Source organism: Thunnus albacares, chromosome 3, assembly GCF_914725855.1.
Source record: "Thunnus albacares chromosome 3, fThuAlb1.1, whole genome shotgun sequence".
Classification (NCBI taxonomy): Eukaryota; Metazoa; Chordata; class Actinopteri; order Scombriformes; family Scombridae; genus Thunnus; species Thunnus albacares.
The window spans coordinates 18,102,805-18,117,879 of record NC_058108.1 but is presented as its reverse complement, the minus strand read 5'-3'; the positions used below and the strand labels follow the sequence as shown (position 1 = coordinate 18,117,879).

General features: G+C 40.3%; 1 protein-coding gene across 1 annotated transcript; it reads right to left on the bottom strand.

The window, feature by feature from the left end:
• Positions 1–5,090: 5,090 nt before the first annotated feature.
• On the bottom strand, positions 5,091–14,671 carry si:dkey-9i23.8 (galanin receptor type 1). Its single transcript, XM_044341887.1, is given in 8 exon segments — positions 5,091–5,606; positions 6,103–6,176; positions 7,697–7,881; positions 7,984–8,122; positions 13,546–13,671; positions 14,163–14,226; positions 14,415–14,554; positions 14,650–14,671. Coding segments are annotated over 8 exon segments (960 nt in total). The 3' UTR covers positions 5,091–5,396.
• Positions 14,672–15,075: the final 404 nt, after the last annotated feature.

Here is a 15,075-nt window from a genome sequence, read left to right as displayed (position 1 = left end):
GTTTGATAAAAACTCTGAGAATTCAGATAGGAATTCAGAGTACGGACCAGGAGGACAGTACACTATAACAAATAGAACTGGCTGTAAAGTTTTCCAGGTTGGGTGACAAATATTAAGAACAAGGCTTTCGAATGAGTTATAATTAAATTTAGGTCTAGGGTTGATGATTAGGCTTGAGTTGAAAATGGCTGCAACTCCACCTCCTCGGCCAGTATCTCGAGGAATATGAGTATTAATATGACTGGGGGGAGTGGATTCATTTAGGCTGAAAAATTCTTCATGACACAGCCAGGTTTCAGTAAGACAAAATAAATCAATATGATGATCTGAGATTAAATCATTTACTAATATGGCTATAGATGACAGAGATCTTATGTTCAAGAGTCCACAATTAATTATCTTATTTTGTTGTACTATTGCAGTAGTGGTTTTAATTTTTATTAGATTTTTATGAATGACTCTTCTTTTGTTTACTTTGGATTTATTGATTTAAGTGGTCGGGGGACAGACACAGTCTCTATGTGGTTTTGGGTGGGTAACTGCTCTAATGGAAGCACAGAGAAGCGTGTAGGACTGCAGCTCTGCTCCCTGGTCTCAACTCTGGGTTGTCATGGTTTTGGTCTACTAATAAACATTTCTAGATATGAGAGCAGCTCCATCCAAAGTGGGATGTATGCTGTCTCTCGTAATGAGATCAGCTCTTCCCCAGAAAGTCTGCCAATTATCTATGAAGCCCACATTGTTTGCTGAACACCACCTCGACAGCCAGCGGTTGAATTGTGAGATACAGCTATACATGTCATCACTGGTCAGATTTGGAAGGGGCCCAGAGAAAAGTCCGACATTGTTTTTGCATATGTACACACCAACTCAACATTAATTTTGGTGACCTCCCATTGGCGTAATCGGGAGTCGTTACCGCCGACATAGATGACAATTGTACCATATTTACGTTTATCCTTAGCCAGCAGTTTTAAATTTGGTTTTATGTCGCCCGCTCTGGCTCCAGGAAGACATTTAACTATGGCTGCTGGTGTTGCTAACTTCACGTTTCTGACTATGGAGCTGCCAATAATCAGAGTTGGTTTCTCAGCAGGTGTGTTACTGAGGGGGGAGAACCTGTTAGAAACATGAACTGGTTGTTGGTGAACCGTGGGCTTCTGCTTAGGGCTATGCTTCCTTTGGACAGTCACCCAGCCACCCTGGCTTCCCGGCTGCTCTGGAACTACCGGTGGAGTAGGAGCTACGCTAGGTCGACCTGCACTGGATACTGGGGGCTGGCTAACTACATTAGCTGCTGATTGTTTTTCCATGGTGCGGAGCTGAGTGAAAGTTTAAATATACAGCAGGTATTAATCCTATTAATCCACAGTAATGTGAAATATAGCAAAATCAACTGAGTTGAGAGCAGCAACAACGCTATCAGAAAACACAGTCAGCAACCGGAAATGACGCAATACGCTTACCGTAGCACGTCAGCTGCCGTCAGGTTTCTCTACTACTCATACTACCTTTGTAACAGACAAGAGTAAATTGGAAGTGAGAGGATAGACATTTATGTATGGTGAATGTCAGTTCCATCCCCAGACCTGCAGGTCTGGGGATGGAACTGACATGTGGAGTCACCAGCCCTTGTACACCTGCATGAGGAGCTATATTGGCAAGTCACAATGTACAAAGGTTCACATTATAACAAAGTGGCAACCTCTGGGGCTGAAAAATGAAGCCAATGCGGAAGTGCCAAAAACTGCAGTTCTTCGAATGGCCACTTGAGGCTGGCTCCAAACGTGAGTCAATCCCCATAGACCACCATGTTAAAATGCCAAAAATATACGGCAGAAATAAACATGTTTACAGCCTGGTACAAAAAACGGTACTCATCTCTATAGCTGATTTCCCTGTTCATGACAAGGGGTGAAAAATTTATTAAGCCGTAAAGTTATGCATAATAAGGATAATAAGGAAATAATAAGGATATGGCCACTTTGAGTGACAGGTCGCTAGCTGCTAGGTGGCTTGTTTCAGCAACCAGGCTTCATTCGGCCCGCCCCAGTTCCACCTCTTTGCCCATTTTGGATTAGGGCTGGAGTCAGGCACTGCCAAGATGGTGATGGCTGGAGCTGCCCACTTCGAGCTTCAAAACCGCTCTTCAGAAACCAATGGGTGATGTCATGATGGCTATGTCCATATTTTTACAGTCTATGATTAAAACACTGCCACCTGTGTTCTGCAAAGCACCTGCCACTTGTTTCTACGAAGGACCTGGCCAATACTGGAAACATGTCAAAGCTGGGGATTGAGAATCTCTGTGGTGGAAGGTCTGAGTATTTGCCCTGACTGTAAATAATTTGTAAATGTTTATCCAGATAAAAACAAGGTTATGAATTATTTGAGAGTGCTTTGTTCATAACATACATTCTTATAATTTCTTTGAATGGCTCACAAGTGATTCATAATATATCAACAAATCATTAAATAATCATCTACTAATGATTGGTTCATCAGTATTTCGTAATTAACCTTTCATTTATAGATGACTTACAACATGTTTGTGATATGTTAATATAGCATTAATTAATCATTTACAAAGATTTATTAATGTTTTGTTCATGATCAGTTCACCATTAACAAGTGTCTTATAAATGACTTAATACTGATTTTTATTATTAGTGTTATCAAAAAATGTAACAATCTGTAGGCACAATTATTGCTTCTTAGAAAGACAGTGGTAATGGTAATTACATGCTACTAGTAGACCACCATCTCATCTGCTGTATCTGTTTGAAGTCTGTGATTGAATTCATGTCTGTTGCAAGAAAATGTATAAAGTGCTTGATCCATACAAAGTATCATCATAATCACTGTTGCAAATGCTGCTCTCATCATGTACTAAATTCTGTGTTGTCTCTTTGTGAATGTTAAATTGTGTTGATCTTCATACATGAAAGATAAAGCCAAACTTGATCTTCTGCATGACAGGAGACAACTTGCCCCATGCCTTAAGGGCCGAATTTCAGTTTGAACCAATAATATGGTGACTTATAGTACAACTAACTCATAGTAAACACTTGTCATCTTGTCAGTTCCCAGATAATATCTTGTAAGTCTTCCTCCAGAAATGTAGTGGATATCAGCACATGTCTGGTTTTGGTAGTAAAGGAAACTCTGACACAGCATACTGCACATAAAGTCCTTCATCCATCCATGTTGATAAATTATTGCAGAGAACATTGTTTCAAAACTCAATGTCAAAACACGTTAGGTTGGAAGGTATAGAAAACCTATAGTGACTCTTTATATTAATCCACCTTTAAATTATGATAAACTGCAGCAGCTAAATTAAAGTTCACTTTTTTAAACTTACTTCCAACCAGGAACATGGATTATGAAGACTGTAGAGGCCTTTATATTGCAGACAATATGAATACAGTGCTGCTTGAAAGTTTGTGAACCCTTTAGAATTTGCTCTATTTCTGCATAAATATGACTTAAAATGTGATCAGATTTCCATTCAAGTCCTAAAACTAGAAAAAGAGACATCAGTTAAACAAATGAGACAAAAACCTTACACTTGTTCTTTTATTTATTGAGGAAAATGATGTTACATATTTATGGGTGGCAAAAGTACGTGAACCTCTAGGATTATCAATTTATTTGAAGGGAAAATTAGAGTCGGGTGTTTCAATTAATGGGATGACAATCAAGTGTGAGTCTGGGAGGCCCTGTCTTATTTAAAGATGAGAAATCTGGGTCTTCACAATCAAAGTCTGAGTTCACAACACAGGTTTGTGGAAGTGTGTCATGGCTCAAAGGACATTTCTGAGGGCCTTAGAAGAAAAGTTGTTGATGCTCACTAAGCTGGAAAGGGTTACAAAACCATTTCTAAAGAGTTTAGACTCCACCAATTGACTGTCAGGCAGATCATGTACAAATTGAAGACATCCAACACTGTTGTTACCCTCCCCAGGAGTGGTCGAACAACAAAAATCACACCAAGAGCAGGAGGCCAAAAGGGACCCCAGGGTAACGTCTAGGAAACTAAAGGCCTCTCGTGCAGTGGCTACAGTCAATATTCATGAGTCTAACATTGAACATCGATGGAGTGCAAGGCAGAGTTGCAAGGAAAAAAGCCACTTCTCTCCAAAAAGAACATTGCTGCCGTCTACGGTTCACTCAAGACCACATGGATAAGCCAAAATGGAAACATGTTCTGTGGATGGATGAGACCAAAATCGAACTTTCTGGCTTGAATGAGAAGTGTTATGTTTGGCGATGAGCAAACACTACATTCCAGCATAAGAACCTTAACCCATCTGTGAAACATGGAGATGGTAGTATCATGGTTTGGGCTTGCTTTGCTGCCTCTGAACCAGGACAGCTTGCAATCATTGAAGGAGCTATGTATGAGTTCTGAGTTGTACCAGCACATTCTATAGGAAAGTGTCAAGGTATCCATCTGTGAACTGAACACACAAGTGAACACACAAGTTGTTCTACCAAAGAATGATTAGAGCAGAAGATAATATTTTGGAACGGCTGAGTCAAAGTCCTGACCTTAATCCTATAGAAATGCTGTGGAAGGACCTGAAGTAGGCAGTTCATGCAAAGAAGCCCACAACATCCTTGAGTTGAGAATGTTCTATAAGGAGGATTAGGCTAAAATTGTGCTGATGTGCATGGCAGATAAACAGTTACCGGAAACGTTTGGTTGAAGTTATAGCTACAAAAGGGGGTTGCACCAATTACTGAAAGCAAGGGTTCACATACTTTTGCCTCCCACAAATATGTAAGATTGGATAATTTTCCTCAATAAATAAATGAAAACATTTTTTGTCTCATTTGTTTAATTGGATTCACTTTATCTAACTTTAGGACTTGTGTAAATATCTGATCACATTTTAGGTCATATTTATGCAGAAACTACAGAAAGTTCTAAAGGGTTCTAAAACTTTCAGACAGCACTGTATATGCTTTTATGAAACATTTATTTGTATAGTTTACAACATTTACACTTGGTGATGTATGTATTTTAATACAGTATACAGTACAACTTACAGTGAGTTAAATACGTGAATTTACTTTGAGGTGTATTTGGCATCATTTTCAACACCACAGACAACTAGCGTTAAGAAGCTCTCAACAGCATGCACATGCTCTCACTTTTAAGTACTGCTTTGGGAAATGCTTGTAGAAATTTCAAAGTGTCCGTAGCATTACTCCAAGAAAACGCTCAGTTGTTATTGGGAAACAAGGCCGTGCTTCTTCAACATCACTTTTTTTTCCAGTGCCAAACGACACCTTTTGCCCTTTACAAGGGGTGGTAGTACCACAATGAGCTATATGTTTGTTGGGTTCTCTTGACATCAGCGTGAGTAAATATGGAACCTTTCACATGTTTACAGGTGGCGTTTAGTTATAGCAGTGAGCACAGGCTCTGATGGTGGTTTCCTATTGGTCCACAGCAGAGCCATGCCTGCCTCCCGGAACTCCTGATGGGAGCAGTAGATAAGAGGATTCAGACCACAGTCCAAGTATGACATCACCGATGATAATGTCCTTAGCCAATCAGGTGCTGGGGACAGGTCCATCCTGCCCAGGAGGATCAGCTAATTGATCAATGCAGAGACAGAATTTAAGACAGTCTATGGGAGTAGAATTATATGTTCACACATATACTCACTGAGCACTTTATTAGGAATACCTGTGCAGTCTAATGCAATTCAGTACAACAGCTTTGCTCATAATATTTTGTCCACTCCATTAATGTACATGAGGAGGGCAAAATATTAGGAGCCCTTTTCAATATAATTCACTCCAGTGCACCACCACCCACTACCACTTCAGTAATAAACATAAATAGAATTATCACTTGTCTGACGACGTCAGAAAAAACTGAAAATGTATACTTTGTTTATGGCAGAGCTCTTGTCTTCCTAATATTTTGCCCTCCTCATGTATGTTAATGAAGTGGACAAAATAGCAAAGTTGTTGTACTGAATTGCATTAGATTGCACAGGTGTTCCTATTAAAGTGCTCGATGAGTGTATGTTCATTTGCTCTTGTGTTGTTTGTATGTAACAAGTGAGTAAGTGCATGTGTCACCTCAGACACAGCAAAGGGAGTGTAGCAGAGGAGGTAGGAGGACACCAGCAGAGGCGTGACTGCAGACAGATCTGCTTCATCATCACTGAGACAAAGAGGAAACAAGACGGTGAGAAAGGAGGCCTGCATATTATAGCATTGCATTATAGTTATTAACACAGAGCATCCAACAGTCCAAAACCCAAAGATATTCAGTTTATTATATATGACAAAGAAAAGCATCAAATTCTCACACTTGAGAAGCATGAATTCAGGACTGATTGGATCTGATATGACCTGAGAATGCGTAAGTGATATTTTGATATTAAAAAGACAATTACATCTGATTGACAAGAGCCGTGACACTGTTTACATAAAAGTTGGTAAACTCTTCAAGTAAAGGCGTGGACTGCCTGTCCACCTCAAGGTGTAATTATCAGTCATTACAGCTTGAGCACCTGGTGTGGAAGTTAGTATGCACACAGACTATCTCAGTGGGATTTTCAGTGCAGTACAGTGCATGTGTCAACCTGTCCCTTTATTTCATGACGAAATATACCAAAATAATAAAGGAAAAGGAGGGAACGACACCACACAAATACTTTGAATATAAAGGGCCACAACATCAGCCACAATTAATTACTAAGTGAAGCACAATGACAGTCAAATAGCATGTCAGAATTCCAAAATAGAGTTTTATAACTCTAGGGATTAGAGGTGTTCAGTGCATGTGCGAACAAATCTTTTACAGAGAATCTTCAAAACTGAATTGAACAGACTGCACTGACTCATTTTTTGCATTGTGAGTGCCCCTCACTGGTGACTGACTACACAGTATGTCACCTCCTGGTTAAAGTTTTACTGAAAGGCAGCAACAGCTGCAGAAACAACCATGATATGACCACTCTGTTGCAGATAAACTGTGTTTGTACAGGCATAGTTTGTACTGAAGTGACCATAAAAGCTTGAACTAGCAACAAAAGGAATGTATTACTGAACTGACAACAATGGAAAATGTCATGTACACATGAATGGTAAAGTAATTGTTTAGCTTTGAAAAATTTAAGAACCACATCATCAGTGACTATGGGTCTTTAAACTGCACAAAACCATTTGAATCAGCAATGTGATTTGTAATTTTCACTTCTATTATGCCTTACACACCTACCCCCCTGCTTTGGAGGAAATAGCATAAACTTATTTAACCTAAAATTACAAGCGTTTCCCCTGTTCTGTTCCTACTCATTTGTATATTGTATGTTAGGCACAAGTATCCATCCATCCATTTAGATAAACTGTTTCAGTTTTAATGGAAGTATGATACTGTAGCAGTTTTTAAACATATTCTAGTTGTATCTCTGCTCTACACAAAGATGACACTGATGTCTCCTCTTTTCCAAAAATGTTCATTTAAAGTTCATGATAATTTATTTAATCAATCATATTGATGTGCTCAAAATGGCTTTTAAATTTTTAAGTTTAACTAACACCTGATTTTCTCCTCATATACCATATACCATACAGAGCTGCACAGTTACAATACAATACTAAATCAAACACAACTAAAGGATCCCTGACAGAATCCATGACATAGAATAAGTCAACTTGGAAAGACTCTTTTCTCCAGATGTTTACCTGTTTCCGCTTCTGTGGCAGCTAGCAGCACTCAGCAGAGAGCAGAAGAAGATGAGGAGGAAGGGGGGAAATATACAGATGGAGAAAGCACAAAGAATGTAGACGAACATGTCTGAGTAGCTGCTCTCCCAGAACACAGCACACAGCATCTCTGCAGGGTCATACCTGGAGCAGATGATGGAGATGAACAAAATAGAACCAACATGTGCATCATCATCATCATCATCTCTAAAGCTCTCAACTGACATCATTTGGTAAACTATATACCGAATCCAGGCGTAGACAACAGGGACACTCCCGAACACCACCCCTGTCCCCCAGGAAGTCAAGCATGCTGTCACCATGACAACAAAGAGAGCACTTCTTGAGGAGGCCACACCAATCAGCCGCTGCACACAAAGGATGGCTACAGATGAAAGAACAAACGCTCAAACTGATTACATTAAAGGGATTATGGGACTGCAATACAGCATTGTTACCATGGCTACTACTGCAGTACTGAAGAGATGATGTATCCAAAAGCATTGAGTGAAGAGCAGCTGGATTTCTTGAAGACATTTCACCTCTCATCCAAAAGGCTTCTTCAGTTCTGACTGGCTGTTGGGGAATCCCAGGTGTTTAACCACTGTAGCGCCATTCATACCTTTAGGGTCGTTGAAGTCACATATGGTTTGTTAGTCCTCTTGTCTGTCATGGGACAGTTGTTGGAGTCATTAGTCACATGAGTCCAGGTGTGAATGGGTGTTAAACCGCCTGGGAAGGAATGAAAGGATAGCGTTGTAAGTAGCTGATAAGTTTTTCCACTTCGACATAGACGCTCTCCTCCACTCCCCTTTAAAACCATCTGTCTTCTCTATCCAAAGTAGGCACATTGCTGGCCTAAAACGAGTGTCCCTTGTCCTTTAGATGCAGGTAGCTCCTGAGTGTTGACCTGAGGAGTTGGCGTTCCTGTGTTGGGCCATGTACTTGTTTAGCAGTTGTTTTGTCTCTCCAACGTAAAGCTCTCTGCATTCCCCTCTGCATTGGACTGCATACACTCAGCTGCTCTGCTTGTGTTTGGGTGTGTAGTGATTAGGGTGGACAAGCTTCTGTCTCAGTGGGTTGCAGGGTTTGAAAAATACAGGGATGTGGTGCTTGTTGAGGATCCTCCAGAGTTTCTCTGAAAATCGAGCAACATATGGAATGACCATGTTGTGTTTGTTCTTCTTTTCTTCTCCACCCACAGTTTTGGTGTCCTTGCTGGATCTTGTTGATGTTTTTTGGGTCACCACAAGCTTTTCGGGCTTCCTTGAGGTGTTTTCTGCTCCTTCTCTTTTGCTTGTGGGCACATTCTCAACCCAGTGGTGTGGGTTCTAATGAGTTCTATTTGTTATAGTGTATCGTCCTCCTGGCCCGTACTCTGAATTCCTATCTGAATTCTCAGCGTTTTTGTCGTATTTAGTCCTTAGTACAGATAAAGTAATTATAGTAGGTGATTTTAATATTCATGTGGACGTTGATAGTGACAGTCTCAGCACTGCATTTATCTCATTATTAGACTCAATTGGCTTCTCTCAGTGTGTAAATAATCCCACTCACCGTCTTAACCACACCCTAGACCTTGTTCTGGTTTATGGGATTAAAATTGAACATTTAATAATTTTTCCACAAAATCCTATTTTATCAGATCATTTTTTAATAACTTTTGAATTCCTATTACTGGATTATACACCATTAGACAAAAATGGCCTCACTAGATGTCTCTCTGATAGTGTTGTAGATAAATTTAAGGAAGCAATTCCGTCAGTACTGAATTCACTGCCATGTCTCAATACTACAGAGGACTCTTGTGTTAACTTTAGTTCCTCCCAAATTGATAATCTTATTGATAGTGCTGCAGGCTCACTAAGACAAACACTCGGCTCCATCGCCCCCTTAAAAAAGAAGATTTGGCGTTCCACCAAAGTAGAAGACTAAGCGAGAAGTTTCTCGCTTAGTCTGGCAAGATAGTCTTAAAACATATAGGAAGGCCCTCTGTAATGCCAGAGCCGCCTATTACTCAGCATTAATAGAAGAGAATAAAAACTGCCCTAGGTTCCTTTTCAGCACTTTGGCCAGGCTGACAAAGAGTCATAACTCTACTGATCCATGTATTCCTATAGCTCTCAGTAGTATCGACTTTATGAGCTTCTTTAATGATAAAATTCTAACTATTAGAGACAAAATTAACCACCTCCTGCCCTCAACAGGCACCATTCTCTCCCCAAACACAGGAACCTTAGTAACAGCAGTAAATCCTGACATATATTTGGACTGTTTTTCTCCAGTAGACTTGTCTGAACTAACTTCAATGATTTGTTCAGCTAAACCATCAACCTGTCTCTTAGATCCCATCCCAACTAGGCTGCTTAAGGAAGCCTTACCCTTAGTGAGCACTCCTTTACTAGATATGATCAATTTGTCTTTAGTAACAGGCTATGTACCACAGTCCTTTAAAGTAGCTGTAATTAAACCTCTTCTTAAGAAGCCTACTTTTGATTCAGGTGTTTTAGCCAATTATAGACCTATATCTAACCTTCCATTTCTATCCAAGATCCTTGAGAAAGCAGTCTCTAATCAGTTATGTGACTTTCTACATAACAATAGTTTATTTGAGGATTTTCAGTCAGGTTTTAGAGCGCATCATAGCACAGAGACAGCACTGGTGAAAGTCACAAATGACCTCCTAACTGCATCGGACAAAGGATTTGTCTCTATACTTGTCCTGTTAGATCTTAGTGCTGCATTCGACACAATTGACCATCAAATCCTTTTGCAGAGGCTGGAACATTTAATTGGCATTAAAGGAACTGCATTAAGCTGGTTTAAGTCCTATTTATCAGACGGATTTCAGTTTGTACCTGTTAATGATGAATCCTCCGTGAAGGCAAAAGTTAGACACAGAGTTCCACAAGGTTCTGTACTTGGACCAATTCTATTCACCTTATATATGCTTCCTTTAGGTAATATTATTAGGAAACACTCCATAAATTTTCATTGCTATGCAGATGATACGCAATTATATTTATCAATGAAGCCAGATGAAAACAATCAGTTAAACAAACTTCCAGCATGCCTTAAGGACATAAAGACATGGATGACCTGCAATTTTCTACTATTAAACTCAGATAAAACTGAAGTTATTGTGCTTGGCCCTAAACACCTTAGAAACACATTATCCAATGTTATAGCTACTCTGGATGGCATTACCCAGGCCTCCAGCTCCACTGTAAGGAATCTGGGAGTTATCTTTGATCAGGATATGTCCTTTAACTCCCACATAAATCAAATTTCAAGGACTGCCTTTTTTCACTTACGTAATATTGCAAAAATCAGGCACATCCTGTCCCAAAAAGATGCAGAAAAACTAGTCCACGCATTTGTTACTTCTAGGCTGGATTATTGCAATTCCTTATTATCAGGCTGCCCTAACAAGTCTCTAAAGACTCTCCAGCTGGTCCAGAATGCAGCTGCACGTGTACTGACTAAAACTAGAAAAAGAGATCACATTTCTCCCATTTTAGCTTCGCTACATTGGCTTCCTGTAAAATCTAGAATAGAATTTAAAATCCTTCTCCTAACTTACAAAGCCCTTAATGGTCAGGCACCATCATATCTTGAAGAGCTCATAATACCGTATTATCCCACTAGAACACTGCGCTCCCAGTATGCAGGCTTACTGGTGGTCCCTACAGTCTTTAAAAGTAGAATGGGAGGCAGAGCCTTCAGCTATCAGGCTCCTCTTCTATGGAACCATCTACCGGATTCAGTCCGGGGTGCAGACACCCTCTCTATGTTTAAGAGTAGGCTTAAAACTTTCCTTTTTAATAAAGCTTATAGTTAGGGCCGACCAGGCTCGCCTTGGATCAGCCCTTAGTTATGCTGCTATAGGCCTAGACTGCTGGGGGACTTCCCATGATGCACTGAGCTCCTCTCTCCTCCTCCTCCTCTCCATCTGTATGCATTCATGTAACATCAATGCATGTCACTAACTTTGCTTCTTCCCCGGAGTTTTTTGTGCTTTCTCATCTCACAGGAAAACCTGAGTCCCGGGCCGAACCTTTGCGGTCCTTCACAGTCCTGATGGCATCCTTCCCTGGCTATTGCTGCTTGTGCTTATTGTTGTTGTTGTGATTGTTTTTCTTCTGTCCCTCCTCCCCCTTTCCCTCTCTCTTTCTCTCTCTCAACCCAACCGGTCAAAGCAGATGGCCGCCCACCAAGAGCCGGGGTCTGCTTGAGGTTTCTACCCGTTAAAGGGGAGTTTTTCCTTACCGCTGTCGCCAAGTGCTTGCTCATGGGGGAATTGTTGGGTCTCTGTAAATTAAAGAGTACGGTCTTGACCTGCTCTATGTGAAAAGTGCCTTGAGATGACTTCTGTTGTGATATGGCGCTATATAAATAAAAATTGATTGAAATTGATTGATTGATTGATAATGACCCCAAGCTCACAAGCTTGGGATTCCAGTGGGCAGTGAGTGTCAAAGAGTAAGCACTTGTCAGTATGTGTGGGCTTCCTGTATATGTCAGTGTGAAGGCTTCTGTCCTCTTCAATGTGTACTGCACAGTCCAAGAAACTACTGTTTCTGACAAGTTCATGTGAACTTGATTTTGCTATCCATTAAGTTGCTGTGTTGTGTGAAGGCTTTTATTTTGACCCATGTGATGTCCATGTATCTGAACCAGTGGCTTGGTGCTGTTCTTTGAAGGAGCTCAGGGCTTTGCCATGTAGAGGTTGGCCATAATGAGACAACATATCTGGTCTCGGCCGTGGTTGGGTTCCTTACAGTCTCCACCAACCCTACCTGGGACTCCCCACCAATCAGTCAGAACTGACGAAGCCTTTTGGATGCAAGGCAAAACATCTTCAAGAATCTTTAACAAGTCCAATTGCTCTTGACTCAACGCTTTTGGATATACCATTACCTGGATGACTGAGAATCTTCACAGACTGAAGAGATGATGTTTTCATGACCACACCTGTTTGAGTAAAACAGATAGATGCATCAAGAAAGTTTGATGCCGCTTTCAGTTTCAGTTCAATTAAACCAAAATTATTGTGTTTTCTGTCCTTTATGACAGCTATATCGGCTTGTCCTTCCAAGCTTAGAATCTTAGGGGTGCAGAGTGAGTGGCATCAAGTGCCACCAGTGCACTTTGCATATATTTACAGCTGTTTAACTGTTAAATCTTATGCACAAAACTTTGAAGCTGGATTAAACCTATTTAAGTCATTCATCAATAAAAAACAACATTTGTTTTTTGTGATAAAATGTAAAATGTAATGTAATGAATGACTTCTGGCCCATTGCTCTCACTCCCATTCTAAGAAAATGTACGGAGAGAGTTATTTGTAGGCATCTAACATGCTCGCTCAGTGAGCAGCTTGACCCACTGCAGCTTGCATATAAATCCAGCAGAGGTGTGGAGGGTGCCAGTCTGATTCTTATACAGTCAGTGGCTGAACACCTGGACAGGCCAAGAGCCTGTGTACGGATTTTATTCATGGACTTTTGTATGCTTTCAACACTGTTGATACAGATATTTTATTATCACATCTTGTTAATTTGTAAATTAACCAGGCCATTGTTCTCTGGATAAAGGAAGTTCTATGCAATCGACCCCAGAGAGTCAGAGTAAATGGTTTTATGTCTGACAGAGTTGTTTTAAACACAGGAGTCCCTCAAGGCTGCATGTTATCACCAATGTTATTCTCAATTTACACAGATGAAATAATGTTCATTTGCATTTGAGGAGAAATGTATGGTTCAACTTTGGTTCAACCACTAGTGTGTGTATAGAGCTGTGTCTTACCTATGCTTCCTATGGAGGAGGTGATGAAGGCAAACTTCAACAGGCTTACGACCTCACACCATGGTGACCTTTGACCTCCCGTCAGCATGGCCAACAGTGAGCCGGAGATAATAAGGAGGGAGCAGCCTTCACAACACAGTGGTTCATTATCAGAAATGATGAGTTTCTGCACTGTGAGTACAAGTCAAAACTGTAACAATTCAGGAATCTTTTGATCCAAAAAAGGTAAATAAAGATGAGATGGGTTGGGAGATAGTAACCTGATGCACCAGATGGTTTGTTACACAGAACCTGAGAAGTCGTCCTTGGAAAGTGTTTGGAAAAGGCATGCACTTTCAAAAAATACTTGGCAGGTGATTAGACAAACCACCGGTCTATCATCGTCTGTCACTGTCTTATCTTGTGAGGCAGCTGGATTTGTGAGATTAAGTGAGAATCCTCATAGCACAAGTGCGTAACTTGAAGTCTGACAAGATGGATTCTTGCGTGATCTCATGATGTTGTGATCTTACGAATCCAGCTGCCTTGCAAGGTAAGGTATTTAGTGGGATAGACCAAGAAAGTAAATTAACCACCAATTAACTCCTGTAATGCAGTAGTGTTAGTGTATATTGTACCTAAATCTGACAAGGTGAGACTGATGAAGGGAAGCCAATAACGACAGCTAAACCGACCTCTGCACTGAAAATGAAAGACAGAAGGAAAGAAGTGAACATACCTATGCCATGCTGAGATCACATAAAAATGAGATAATGCGATAATGCAAAACACATTAAATGTATCACCCTCTGCACTGTACAGACACAACTCACATGAATAACATTTCACACCAATGTAATGAATAATCCTTAAAGTCAAAGTCACCTTACCAGTACTTTGACCAGCAGAACGAGACAGTTTCCCACAACTCCCATCACCATCTCTAGTCCCAACACAGCCACCAGCAGCCACCTCTCTGCCTCTGGCCAGGGATGCTCCATGAACAAAGTCCCATTAAACCACTCACTCACTGGAACACATGGATTACAAAGCATAGCAGACTTTCTTTTGCACAATGTTAAACAGAAGGTCCCATTATGGCTTTTGGTAAACTTGGAGGTGTACGCTTATCGTATTGGTAATACATTGTATGTCACCCTTATAATCTATTTTTTGCTGTTGGACTTTTGCATTTGCTGTTGGATATTGCTGATAATTTAGGTATTTATTGTATTGGTTTGTTGGTAGTCACTCCTGCATCTTTACTCACTTTACATCAAGGACCACAGTGGTTGACTCAAACTTTATTGTGTCATCTTTCAAATTTCAAAGTTGTGTGTAATTTGATGTCTTCTTTTCTCATAATGTCAAACTAAAACTCATAAAAAAACACCAAAGTGTTAGAAGATAACTTTAGTAATTCATGCTACAAATATGGTCAAGATGGCATAAAATAATTGACAAGACACAGCAAGAAAAAAAAACTGAAAAAAAGATAAACTGGATATTAAACATGATATAACTGACAATGGAAACATATGAATGGAAAGT